Source organism: Leptodactylus fuscus, chromosome 4 (genome assembly GCF_031893055.1).
Source record: "Leptodactylus fuscus isolate aLepFus1 chromosome 4, aLepFus1.hap2, whole genome shotgun sequence".
Taxonomy (NCBI): Eukaryota; Metazoa; Chordata; class Amphibia; order Anura; family Leptodactylidae; genus Leptodactylus; species Leptodactylus fuscus.
The window spans coordinates 222714591-222728876 of record NC_134268.1 but is presented as its reverse complement, the minus strand read 5'-3'; the positions used below and the strand labels follow the sequence as shown (position 1 = coordinate 222728876).

Here is a 14286-nt window from a genome sequence, read left to right as displayed (position 1 = left end):
AGTGGGGTCTACTGAGTGTTACTAGAGTCCAGGTGTAGCGGGGTCTACTGAGTGTTACTAAGGTCCAGGTGTAGCGGGATCTACTGAGTGTTACTAAGGTCCAGGTGTAGCGGGATCTACTGAGTGTTACTAGAGTCCAGGTGTAGCGGGGTCTACTGGGAGTTACTGAGGTCCAGGTGTAGCGGGGTCTACTGAGTGTTACTGGGGGTTCATTGGTAGAGGGGTCTACAGGATGTTACTAGAGTCCAGGTGTAGCGGGGTCTACTGAGTGTTACTAGAGTCCAGGTGTAGCGGGGTCTACTGAGTGTTACTAGAGTCCAGGTGTAGCGGGGTCTACTGAGTGTTACTAGAGTCCAGGTGTAGCGGGGTCTACTGGGTGTTACTAAGGTCCAGGTGTAACGGGGTCTACTGGGAGTTACTAAAGTCCAGGTGTAGCGGGATCTACTGAGTGTTACTAAGGTCCAGGTGTAGCGGGGTCTCCTGAGTGTTACTTATCTTTCTCCTTCAAGCAGACATTTTACTCCATTACTTTGAATGTTCTTTATTGATATTATACATTACAGACAATGCTGTGCTCTCGGCCCGCAGAGCTTACAATCTACATTACGGTGCGGGTATTCAATGGCTCACAGTTTATGTACTGCATTAGATCTGTGAGGAGCGGGACATTCAACTGGAATCATAAATGGATTCCCACTACAGTCCTTGGCCACGTCTTCCACCCCTTACTCCTCCTTTTCCAACTTCTGCTGACTCCACATATAAGGATCCCAAGGTAACAGCTCGTATGAGTATACAATAGTGTCCATGGGATAAGACGTATATAGTATAGGTCATATTATTACACCTGGAGGTCAGGTGTACAGTATCATATGGAGGTTAGGGCTAATATTGTCCTCGAGGTCCCCTGAGAAGACAAAGAAAGTGAAGATGTCATCACCATGATCTTCATTTTGTAATCAGTAGTGTCCCAGTCCCTTGTGTCCAGTAGTTTGGTGTCCTGCTCCCCGGTGTCCAGTGGTTTAGTGTCCTGCTCCCCGGTGTCCAGTGGTTTAGTGTCCTGCTCCCCGGTGTCCAGTGGTTTAGTGTCCCGCTCCCCGGTGTCCAGTGGTTTTAGTGTCCTTCTCCCCTGTGTCCAGTGGTTTAGTGTCCCGCTCCCCGGTGTCCAGTGGTTTAGTGTTCTAGTCCCCGAGGTCCAGTGGTTTAGTGTCCCACTCCCCGGTGTCCAGTGGTTTAGTGTCCCGCTCCCGGTGTCCAGTGGTTTAGTGTTCTAGTCCCCGGTGTCCAGTGGTTTAGTGTTCTGGTCCCTGGTTTCCAGTGGTTTAGTGTCCCGCTCCCCGGTGTCTAATGGTTTAGTGTCCCACTCCCCGGTGTCCAGTGGTTTATTGTCCTGCTCCCTGGTGTCCAGTGGTTTAGTGTCCTGCTCCCTGGTGTCCAGTGGTTTTTGTGTCCCGCTCCCCGGTGTCCAGTGTTTTAGTGTCCCGCTTCCCAGTGTCCAGTGGTTTAGTGTTCTAGTCCGTGGGGTCCAGTGGTTTAGTGTCCCGCTCCCCAGTGTCCAGTGCTTTAGTGTCCCGCTCCCCAGTGTCCAGTGGTTTAGTGTTCTAGTCCCCAGTGTCCAGTGGTTTAGTGTCCCGCTCCCTGGTGTCCAGTGGTTTAGTGTCCCGCTCCCCGGTGTCCAGTGGTTTAGTGTCCCGCTCCCCGGTGTCCAGAGGTTTAGTGTCCCACTCCCTGGTGTCTATTGGTTTAGTGTCCCCCTCCCCGATGTCCAGTGGTTTAATGTCCTGCTTCCCAGGGTCCAGTGGTTTAGTGTCCCGCTCCCCGATGTCCAGTGGTTTAGTGTTCTAGTCCCCGGCGTCCAGTGGTTTAGTGTCCCACTCCCCAGTGTCCAGTGGTATATTATCCCACTCCCCAGTGTCCAGTGGTTTATTGTCCTGATCCCCAGTGTCCAGTGTTTTAGTGTCCCGATCCCCAGTGTCCAGTGGTTTAGTGTCCCGCTCCCGGTGTCCAGTGGTTTAGTGTTCTAGTCCCTGGTGTCCAGTGGTTTAGTGTCCCACTCCCCGGTGTCCAGTGGTTTAGTGTCCCGGTGTCCAGTGGTTTAGTGTCCCGCTCCCGGTGTCCAGTGGTTTAGTGTTCTAGTCCCCGGTGTCCAGTGGTTTAGTGTCCTGGTCCCTGGTTTCCAGTGGTTTAGTGTCCCACTCCCCGGTGTCTAATGGTTTAGTGTCCCACTCCCCGGTGTCCAGTGGTTTATTGTCCTGCTCCCTGGTGTCCAGTGGTTTTTGTGTCCCGCTCCCCGGTGTCCAGTGTTTTAGTGTCCCGCTTCCCATTGTCCAGTGGTTTAGTGTTCTAGTCCGTGGGGTCCAGTGGTTTAGTGTCCCGCTCCCCAGTGTCCAGTGCTTTAGTGTCCCGCTCCCCAGTGTCCAGTGGTTTAGTGTTCTAGTCCCCAGTGTCCAATGGTTTAGTGTTCTAGTCCCCAGTGTCCAGTGGTTTAGTGTCCCGCTCCCTGGTGTCCAGTGGTCTAGTGTCCCGCTCCCTGGTGTCCAGTGGTTTAGTGTCCCGCTCCCCGGTGTCCAGTGGTTTAGTGTCCCGCTCCCCGGTGTCCAGAGGTTTAGTGTCCCACTCCCTGGTGTCTATTGGTTTAGTGTCCCCCTCCCCGATGTCCAGTGGTTTAATGTCCTGCTTCCCAGGGTCCAGTGGTTTAGTGTCCCGCTCCCCGATGTCCAGTGGCTTAGTGTTCTAGTCCCCGGTGTCCAGTGGTTTAGTGTCCCACTCCCCAGTGTCCAGTGGTATATTATCCCACTCCCCAGTGTCCAGTGGTTTATTGTCCTGATCCCCAGTGTCCAGTGTTTTAGTGTCCCGATCCCCAGTGTCCAGTGGTTTAGTATCACACTCCCTGGTGTCCAGTGGTTTAGTGTTCTAGTCCCTGGTGTCCAGTGGTTTAGTGTCCCACTCCCCGGTGTCCAGTGGTATAGTGTTCTAGTCCCCGGGGTCCAGTGGTTTAGTGTTCTAGTCCCCGGTGTCCAGTGGTTTAGTGTTCTAGTCCCCGATGTCCAGTGGTTTAGTGTCCCGCTCCCCGGTGTCCAGTGGTTTAGTGTCCCGCTCCCCGGTGTCTAATGGTTTAGTGTCCCGCTCCCCGGTGTCCAGTGTTTTAGTGTCCCGCTTCCCAGTGTCCAGTGGTTTAGTGTTCTAGTCCGTGGGGTCCGGTGGTTTAGTGTCCTGCTCCCCAGTGTCCAGTGCTTTAGTGTCCCGCTCCCCAGTGTCCAGTGGTTTAGTGTTCTAGTCCCCCAGTGTCCAGTGGTTTAGTGTTCTAGTCCCCAGTGTCCAGTGGTTTAGTGTCCCGCTCCCTGGTGTCTAGTGGTCTAGTGTCCCGCTCCCTGGTGCCCAGTGGTTTAGTGTCCCGCTCCCCGGTGTCCAGTGGTTTAGTGTCCCGCTCCCTGGTGTCTATTGGTTTAGTGTCCCCCTCCCCAATGTCCAGTGGTTTAATGTCCCGCTTCCCAGGGTCCAGTGGTTTAGTGTCCCGCTCCCCGATGTCCAGTGGTTTAGTGTTCTAGTCCCCGGTGTCCAGTGTTTTAGTGTCCCGCTCCCCAGTGTCCAGTGGTTTATTGTCTCCATCCCCAGTGTCCAGTGTTTTAGTGTCCCGCTCCCCAGTGTCCAGTGGTTTAGTGTTCTAGTCCCCAGTGTTCAGTGGTTTAGTGTCCCGCTCCCTCGAGGGTCCTGCTCCCCAGTGTCCAGTGATTTAGTGTCCCAGTCCACGGTGTCCAGTGGTTTAGTGTCTCGCTCCCCGGTGTCCAGTGGTTTAGTGTCCCACTCCCCAGTGTCCAGTGGTTTATTGTCCCGGTCCCTGGTAACTAGTGGTTTAGTGTCCCTATTATCTGTGTCTATTGGTTTAGTGTCCTGGTCCCTGGTGTCCAGTGGTCTAGTGTCCCGCTCCCTGGTGTCCAGTGGTTTAGTGTCCTGCTCCCTAGTGTCCAGTGGTTTAGTGTTCTAGTCCGTGGGGTCCAGTGGTTTAGTGTCCCGCTCCCCAGTGTCCAGTGCTTTAGTGTCCCGCTCCCCAGTGTCCAGTGGTTTAGTGTTCTAGTCCCCAGTGTCCAGTGTTTAGTGTTCTAGTCCCCAGTGTCCAGTGGTTTAGTGTCTCGCTCCCTGGTGTCCAGTGGTTTAGTGTCCCACTCCCTGGTGTCCATTGGTTTAGTGTCCCCCTCCCCGATGTCCAGTGGTTTAATGTTCCGCTTCCCAGGGTCCAGTGGTTTAGTGTCCCGCTCCCCGATGTCCAGTGGTTTAGTGTTCTAGTCCCCGGCGTCCAGTGGTTTAGTGTCCCACTCCCCAGTGTCCAGTGGTATATTATCCCACTCCCCAGTGTCCAGTGGTTTATTGTCCCCATCCCCAGTGTCCAGTGGTTTAGTATCCCGCTCCCTGGTGTCCAGTGGTTTAGTGTTCTAGTCCCCGGTGTCCAGTGGTTTAGTGTCCCACTCCCCGGTGTCCAATGGTTTAGTGTTCTAGTCCCCAGTGTCCAGTGGTTTAGTGTCTCGCTCCCTGGTGTCCAGTGGTTTAGTGTCCCACTCCCTGGTGTCCATTGGTTTAGTGTCCCCCTCCCCGATGTCCAGTGGTTTAATGTTCCGCTTCCCAGGGTCCAGTGGTTTAGTGTCCCGCTCCCCGATGTCCAGTGGTTTAGTGTTCTAGTCCCCGGCGTCCAGTGGTTTAGTGTCCCACTCCCCAGTGTCCAGTGGTATATTATCCCACTCCCCAGTGTCCAGTGGTTTATTGTCCCGATCCCCAGTGTCCAGTGGTTTAGTATCCCGCTCCCTGGTGTCCAGTGGTTTAGTGTTCTAGTCCCCGGTGTCCAGTGGTTTAGTGTCCCACTCCCCGGTGTCCAATGGTTTAGTGTTCTAGTCCCCAGTGTCCAGTGGTTTAGTGTTCTAGTCCCCAGTGTCCAGTGGTTTAGTGTCCCGCTCCCCGGTGTCCAGTGGTTTAGTGTCCCGCTCCCCGGTGTCCATTGGTTTAGTGTCCCCCTCCCCAATGTCCAGTGGTTTAGTGTCCCACTCCCCAGTGTCCAGTGGTTTATTGTCCCGGTCCCTGGTAACTAGTGGTTTAGTGTCCCGATTATCTGTGTCTATTGGTTTAGTATCTTGCTCCCTGGTGTCCAGTGGTTTAGTGTCCCAGTCCCTAGTAGTCCCAGTTTTCTTTTCCCTCCATCTTTTCTTCCTTATCAGAAGGACCTGCTACCATGTGACCTCCGGCTCCTTCTCAGTGACCTGAGTGAGTTCTGTAAGTCCCTGGTCCTTCTCCTCTGCCCTTTTTACCCCCCACTGACATCCCAGGAGGGGTCTCACCTCTGGAAGTCGTACATGCCCACATTGTAGGTAGGTTTTTTGCCTTTCAGTTTCGCGCACGCCCTGCGCCTTTCTTTCTTCACTTGTTTCTATAGATTGGGGCAAAATAATCCATTTTAGTGAATTCCAGAGAGCGGGCAGATTAGCTCAGATTTTCTGGATTATTCTATGTCTAGAAGTTGGATTACTGGAGTTTCTGGATTAGACGTTGGGTTTGCAGTCTAGATGTTTCTATGGGTTACAGAATCACTCACCATCTTTGCCTGACTTTGGCGCACACATTTCTTATACCCCGTCTTCAGTAGATCTCCGCTGGGGGCAAACGTGAAGCATCCAAGGCAGTTATATGTTCTCTGCAAGTACAAGGTATGTTTACAGGTACATATATACTGTATACACACCCCTATGTATAGCTACATATACAAGACACACAGATGTCATACACCCATACACAGGCGGCTACACGCACATACAGTCCTATGAAAAAGTTTGGGCACCCCTATTAATCTTAATCATTTTTAGTTCTAAATATTTTGGTGTTTGCAACAGCCATTTCAGTTTGATATATCTAATAACTGATGGACACAGTAATATTTCAGGATTGAAATGAGGTTTATTGTACTAACAGAAAATGCGCAATATGCATTAAACCAAAATTTGACCGGTGCAAAAGTATGGGCACCTCAACAGAAAAGTGACATTAATATTTAGTACATCCTCCTTTTGCAAAGATAACAGCCTCTAGTCGCTTCCTGTAGCTTTTAATCAGTTCCTGGATCTGGATGAAGGGATTTTGGACCATTCCTCTTTACAAAACAATTCAAGTTCAGTTCAGTTTGATGGTCGCCGAGCATGGACAGCCCGCTCTCAAATGATCTGAAAACAAAGATTGTTCAACATAGTTGTTCAGGGGAAGCATACAAAAAGTTGTCTCAGAGATTTAACCTGTCAGTTTCCACTGTGAGGAACATAGTAAGGAAATGGAAGAGCACAGGGACAGTTCTTGTTAAGTCCAGAAGTGGCAGGCCAAGAAAAATATCAGAAAGGCAAAGAAGAAGAATGGTGAGAACAGTCAAGGACAATCCACAGACCACCTCCAAAGAGCTGCAGCATCATCTTGCTGCAGATGGTGTCACTGTGCATCGGTCAACTATACAGCGCACTTTGCACAAATAGAAGCTGTATGGGAGAGTGATGAGAAAGAAGCCGTTTCTGCACGTACGCCACAAATAGAGTTGCCTGAGGTATGAAAAAGCACATTTAGACAAGGCAGCTTCATTTTGGAAGAAGGTCCTGTGGACTGATGAAACAAAGATTGAGTTGTTTGGTCATACAAAAAGGCGTTATGCATGGCGTCCAAAAAACACAGCACTCCAAGAAAAACACTGTAAAATTTGGTGGAGGTTCCATCATGCTTTGGGGCTGTGTGGCCAATGCCGGCACCGGGAATCTTGTTAAAGTTGAGGGTCGCATGGATTCCACTCAGTATCAGCAGATTCTTGAGAATAATGTTCAAGAATCAGTAACGAAGTTGAAGTTACGCCGGGGATGGATATTTCAGCAGACAATGATCCAAAACACCGCTCCAAATTGACTCAGGCATTCATGCAGAGGAACAATTACAATGTTCTGGAATGGCCATCCCAGTCCCCAGACCTGAATATCATTGAACATCTGTGGGATGATTGGAAGCGGGCTGTCCATGCTCGGCGACCATCTAACTTAACTGAACTTGAATTGTTTTGTAAAGAGGAATGGTCCAAAATACCTTCATCCAGGATCCAGGAACTGATTAAAAGCTACAGGAAGCGACTAGAGGCTGTTATCTTTGCAAAAGGAGGATCTACTAAATATTAATGTCACTTTTCTGTTGAGGTGCCCAGACTTTTGCACCGGTCAAATTTTGGTTTAATGCATATTGCACATTCTCTGTTAGTACAATAAACCTCATTTCAAACCTGAAATATTACTGTGTCCATCAGTTATTAGATATATCAAACTGAAATGGCTGCTGCAAACACCAAAATATTTAGAACTAAAAATGATTAAGAAGATTAATAGGGGTGCCCAAACTTTTTCATAGGACTGTATATACACAACCTCACAAGTGCATAAATACTGCATAGAAGTGAACTGTATAGAGATAACCTATAGATATAGTGCAGTATAGATATATGAGCACCTCACCTTGGCTCTCGGTATAGGGGTGCACTCTGGTTTCATCCAGTTGTGGTTCTTACAGTTCATCTGTTTCATTGTGAATTTTACTTTAACAAAAGTCCCATCGGATTGTTCCTGAAGGTGAAGAAATAATGAAAGAAGATTCTACAGAATCCGGAATATAATAATAGTGATAGAAGATTCTACAGAATCAGGAATATAATAATAGTGATAGAAGATTCTACAGAATCAGGAATATAATAATAGTGATAGAAGATTCTACGGAATCCGGAATATAATAATAGTGATAGAAGATTCTACGGAATCCGGAATATAATAATAGTGATAGAAGATTCTACAGAATCCGGAATATAATAATAGTGATAGAAGATTCTACAGAATCCAGAATATAATAATAGTGATAGAAGATTCTACAGAATCAGGAATATAATAATAGTGATAGAAGATTCTACAGAATCCAGAATATAATAATAGTGATAGAAGATTCTACAGAATCCAGAATATAATAATAGTGATAGAAGATTCTACAGAATCCGGAATATAATAATAGTGATAGAAGATTCTACAGAATCCGGAATATAATAGTGATAGAAGATTCTACAGAATCCGGGATATAATAATAGTGATAGAAAATTCTACAGAATCCGGGATATAATAATAGTGATAGAAGATTCTACAGACTCCGGAATGTAATAATAGTGATAGAAGATTCTACAGAATCCGGAATGTAATAATAGTGATAGAAGATTCTACAGAATCCGGAATATAATAGTGATAGAAGATTCTACAGAATCCAGAATATAATAATAGTGATAGAAGATTCTACAGAATCCGGGATATAATAATAGTGATAGAAGATTCTACAGACTCCGGAAAGTAATAATAGTAATAGAAGATTCTACAGAATCCGGAATGTAATAATAGTGATAGAAGATTCTACAGAATCCGGAATGTAATAATAGTGATAGAAGATTCTACAGAATCCAGAATATAATAATAGTGATAGAAGATTCTACAGAATCCGGAATATGATAATAGTGATAGAAGATTCTACAGAATCTGAAATATAATAATAGTGATAGAAGATTCTACAGAATCCGGAATATAATAATAGTGATAGAAGATTCTACAGAATCCGGAATATAATGATAGTGATAGAAGATTCTACAGAATCCGGATTATAATAATAGTGATAGAAGATTCTACAGAATCCGGGATATAATAATAGTGATAGAAGATTCTACGGAATATAATAATAGTGATAGAAGATTCTACAGAATACGGACTGTAATAATAGTGACTGAAGATTCTACAGAATCCGGAATGTAATGATAGTGATAGAAGATTCTACAGACTCCGGAATGTAATGATAGTGATAGAAGATTCTACAGAATCCGGAATATAATAATAGTAATAGAAGATTCTACAGAATCCGGAATATAATGATAGTGATAGAAGATTCTACAGACTCCAGGAGATATTAATAGTGATAGAAGATTCTACAGAATCCAGAATATAATAATAGTGATAGAAGATTCTACAGAATCCGGAATATGATAATAGTGATAGAAGATTCTACAGAATCCGGAATATAATAATAGTGATAGAAGATTCTACAGAATCCGGAATATAATGATAGTGATAGAAGATTCTACAGAATCCGGATTATAATAATAGTGATAGAAGATTCTACAGAATCCGGGATATAATAATAGTGATAGAAGATTCTACGGAATATAATAATAGTGATAGAAGATTCTACAGAATCCGGAATATGATAATAGTGATAGAAGATTCTACAGAATCCGGAATATAATAATAGTGATAGAAGATTCTACAGAATCCGGAATATAATAATAGTGATAGAAGATTCTACGGAATCCGGAATATAATAATAGTGATAGAAGATTCTACGGAATCCGGAATATAATAATAGTGATAGAAGATCCTACAGAATCCAGAATATAATAATAGTGATAGAAGATTCTACAGAATCCGGAATATAATAATAGTGATAGAAGATTCTACAGAATCCGGAATATAATGATAGTGATAGAAGATTCTACAGAATCCGGATTATAATAATAGTGATAGAAGATTCTACAGAATCCGGGATATAATAATAGTGATAGAAGATTCTACGGAATATAATAATAGTGATAGAAGATTCTACAGAATACGGACTGTAATAATAGTGACTGAAGATTCTACAGACTCCGGAATGTAATGATAGTGATAGAAGATTCTACAGAATCCGGAATATAATAATAGTAATAGAAGATTCTACAGAATCCGGAATATAATGATAGTGATAGAAGATTCTACAGACTCCAGGAGATATTAATAGTGATAGAAGATTCTACAGAATCCAGAATATAATAATAGTGATAGAAGATTCTACAGAATCCGGAATATGATAATAGTGATAGAAGATTCTACGGAATCCGGAATATAATAATAGTGATAGAAGATTCTACAGAATCCGGAATATAATAATAGTGATAGAAGATTCTACAGAATCCGGAATATGATAATAGTGATAGAAGATTCTACGGAATCCGGAATATAATGATAGTGATAGAAGATTCTACAGAATCCGGGATATAATAATAGTGATAGAAGATTCTACGGAATATAATAATAGTGATAGAAGATTCTACAGAATCCGGAATATGATAATAGTGATAGAAGATTCTACAGAATCCGGAATATAATAATAGTGATAGAAGATTCTACAGAATCTGGAATATAATAATAGTGATAGAAGATTCTACGGAATCCGGAATATAATAATAGTGATAGAAGATTCTACGGAATCCGGAATATAATAATAGTGATAGAAGATTCTACAGAATCCAGAATATAATAATAGTGATAGAAGATTCTACAGAATCAGGAATATAATAATAGTGATAGAAGATTCTACAGAATCCGGAATATAATAATAGTGATAGAAGATTCTACAGAATCTGGAATATAATAATAGTGATAGAAGATTCTACGGAATCCGGAATATAATAATAGTGATAGAAGATTCTACGGAATCCGGAATATAATAATAGTGACAGAAGATTCTACAGAATCCAGAATATAATAATAGTGATAGAAGATTCTACAGAATCAGGAATATAATAATAGTGATAGAAGATTCTACGGAATACGGACTGTAATAATAGTGACTGAAGATTCTACAGAATCCGGAATGTAATGATAGTGATAGAAGATTCTACAGAATCCGGAATATAATGATAGTGATAGAAGATTCTACAGACTCCAGGAGATATTAATAGTGATAGAAGATTCTACAGAATCCGGAATATAATGATAGTGATAGAAGATTCTACAGAATCCGGAATATAATGATAGTGATAGAAGATTCTACAGACTCCAGGAGATATTAATAGTGATAGAAGATTCTACAGAATCCAGAATATAATAATAGTGATAGAAGATTCTACAGAATCCGGAATATGATAATAGTGATAGAAGATTCTACGGAATCCGGAATATAATAATAGTGATAGAAGATTCTACAGAATCCGGAATATAATAATAGTGATAGAAGATTCTACAGAATCCGGAATATGATAATAGTGATAGAAGATTCTACGGAATCCGGAATATAATGATAGTGATAGAAGATTCTACAGAATCCGGGATATAATAATAGTGATAGAAGATTCTACGGAATATAATAATAGTGATAGAAGATTCTACAGAATCCGGAATATGATAATAGTGATAGAAGATTCTACAGAATCCGGAATATAATAATAGTGATAGAAGATTCTACAGAATCTGGAATATAATAATAGTGATAGAAGATTCTACGGAATCCGGAATATAATAATAGTGATAGAAGATTCTACGGAATCCGGAATATAATAATAGTGATAGAAGATTCTACAGAATCCAGAATATAATAATAGTGATAGAAGATTCTACAGAATCAGGAATATAATAATAGTGATAGAAGATTCTACAGAATCCGGAATATAATAATAGTGATAGAAGATTCTACAGAATCTGGAATATAATAATAGTGATAGAAGATTCTACGGAATCCGGAATATAATAATAGTGATAGAAGATTCTACGGAATCCGGAATATAATAATAGTGATAGAAGATTCTACAGAATCCAGAATATAATAATAGTGATAGAAGATTCTACAGAATCAGGAATATAATAATAGTGATAGAAGATTCTACGGAATACGGACTGTAATAATAGTGACTGAAGATTCTACAGAATCCGGAATGTAATGATAGTGATAGAAGATTCTACAGAATCCGGAATATAATGATAGTGATAGAAGATTCTACAGACTCCAGGAGATATTAATAGTGATAGAAGATTCTACAGAATCCGGAATATAATGATAGTGATAGAAGATTCTACAGACTCCAGGAGATATTAATAGTGATAGAAGATTCTGTAGAATCCAGAATATAATAATAGTGATAGAGGATTGGGACATTCCCGCCACATATTGGCCACTGTACTCACACACCAGTATATATTAGTCCTTGAGTCTTCTCACTTATATCTATGTCTTCCAGGATGGGACCCGTTGGACTGAGACCCATTTACCCCTTCTTATCCACACTGATCCCGTTTAACCCCCCCGATTCCCTGTGATCTCTCCTGATCCCCTCAATCCCTGTGACCCCCTTTGACTCCCTTGATCCCCTCTGGTCTGCCCTAATTCCCCCTTATACCCCCCAATAGCCCCTGATCTCCTCTGACCCCCATTTCATAGCCCTGATCCTCCCTCATCCCCCCTGATTCCCTCTGATTTGCCCTGATGCCCCTCGATCCCTCCTTCTCGAGCCCCCCTGTTCCTCACTCACCTGATACACCGTCTTCTTTTCAGAGAACAATTGGAAGGCTTCTCTGATGTTGCTGTTCTTATGGAAATCCTCCCTGACCAGTCTGATCGCCTCCTTCCCAACGTCTACATCGGCCCCCATGGCCATCACCAGTAGAGCGGAGATCCACCACCAGCTGCCCATGGCGCTCTGCACCAGTCAACGCTTGTCCAAATCTTCTGGTAATTCTGGAGGATGTAAACATAATACCTACTGAGTCCCACCACACACTATAATGTCCCCCATGTGGCCTCTGCTCTGTATAATGTCCCCCATGTGGCCCCTTCTCTCTATAATGTCCCCCATGTGGCCTCTGCTCTGTATAATGTCCCCCATGTGGCCCCTTCTCTCTATAATGTCCCCCATGTGGCCCCTTCTCTCTATAATGTCCCCCATGTGGCCCTTCTCTATAATGTCCCCCATGTGGCCCCTTCTCTCTATAATGTCCCCCATGTGGCCCTTCTCTATAATGTCCCCCATGTGGCCCCTTCTCTCTATAATGTCCCCCATGTGGCCCCTTCTCTCTATAATGTCCCCCATGTGGCCCCTTCTCTCTATAATGTCCCCCATGTGGCCCTTCTCTATAATGTCCCCCATGTGGCCCCTGCTCTCTATAATGCTTCTTTAGGTGGTCCTACATAGTACGATGTGCCCAAACAGTATAATGTGTCGCTTAGTACAAGGTCCCAAACTGCACAATGTCTCCTACATGGTGCCCATAGTATAAAGCCCCCTGCACCATAAAAGGTCACATCAGTGGCCCCAAACAGTATAATGTCCTCTAGATGGCCCCACAAATTATAATGCCCCATACACAGTCTATTGTCCCCTTAGTGGTCCCCCATAATATAATGCCCCCTCTGTTCCCTGTTCTATCTGCAGAGAGATAATGTTGAAACTGGGATTCACTGCCTGGACCAGCAGCCAAAATACAGATCAGGGCCGTCTGCGGGGGCCCCGGTGGGCACCTTATGGCTACTATATGCCCCGCTGTCCAGCATTGTCCACACATCTCTGCTGCTTATTATCACATTACAGGGGCTCTCTGATTCCATATGATGGGGGTCCCCCACCTCCTGCCCTGCCCCATACCTCCCTATAAGGTCCATCACTGTATACAACACATCACCATCACATAGAGAAGCGATTACTTACCTGTCAGCTACAGACCGGCTGCTTATAGGGGGTAGTCAGTGACTAATGGGGGCAGCGTGGTGACAAGATCCCGCAGATATCCAGGAAGACACCTGATGTTGTGGGAAGTGAGCGGAGGAGGAGGTGGGGGAATTCTGGAGGAAAGTGAAAGAAAAATAAACTGAAAGTGGATCCCGGCCAAATCCTGAAGATCTTGTTTCCTCTGTGTATTGTGCAGGGCGCGGCCACAGTGGTAAAGTCTATGGGCCCGGCAACACAGGGGTTAAGTCAAGGGAGCGGCAAGTCAGTGTCTGTGTCATGTAATACCCAGGGATGAAAGAGCGCCCCCCCTGTGCACGTGATGCCTCCAGTACTGCAATGCAAGCCCATGGCCAGCAGTGGCGCTGTATCTGGAGAAGACCCTGCCTCAAATCATAGACAATGCCCTGAAGGTGTTCTGTCACCTACGACTAATCATTAATAGAGTTACAATGTATCCAATCTAGACAATGCTCTGTGAGCTCAAGCGCCTGGACTCCAGACTGATACATTGTAACAAGTACACGCCGTGGACACTACTACATGTAACTGATACAATGTAACAAGTACATGCCGTGATCATTACTACATGTAACTGATACATTGTAACAAGTACACGCCGTGGACACTACTACATGTAACTGATACAATGTAACAAGTACATGCCGTGATCATTACTACATGTAACTGATACATTGTAACAAGTACACGCTGTGGTGACTACTACATGTGACTTA

The 14286-nt window shown here is 44.1% G+C and overlaps 1 protein-coding gene across 1 annotated transcript; it reads right to left on the bottom strand.

The window, feature by feature from the left end:
• Positions 1-533: 533 nt before the first annotated feature.
• LOC142199981 (retinoic acid receptor responder protein 2-like) lies at positions 534-13825 on the bottom strand. The gene is made up of 6 exons (XM_075269924.1): positions 13532-13825; positions 12359-12564; positions 7512-7619; positions 5579-5677; positions 5325-5413; positions 534-907 (listed from the first exon to the last, which is right to left on the bottom strand). The coding sequence occupies exons 2-6, from the start codon at positions 12518-12520 to the stop codon at positions 886-888; spliced, it is 480 nt and encodes a 159-aa protein (XP_075126025.1). The 5' UTR covers positions 12521-12564; positions 13532-13825; the 3' UTR covers positions 534-885.
• Between the last annotated feature and the right edge of the window lie 461 nt (positions 13826-14286).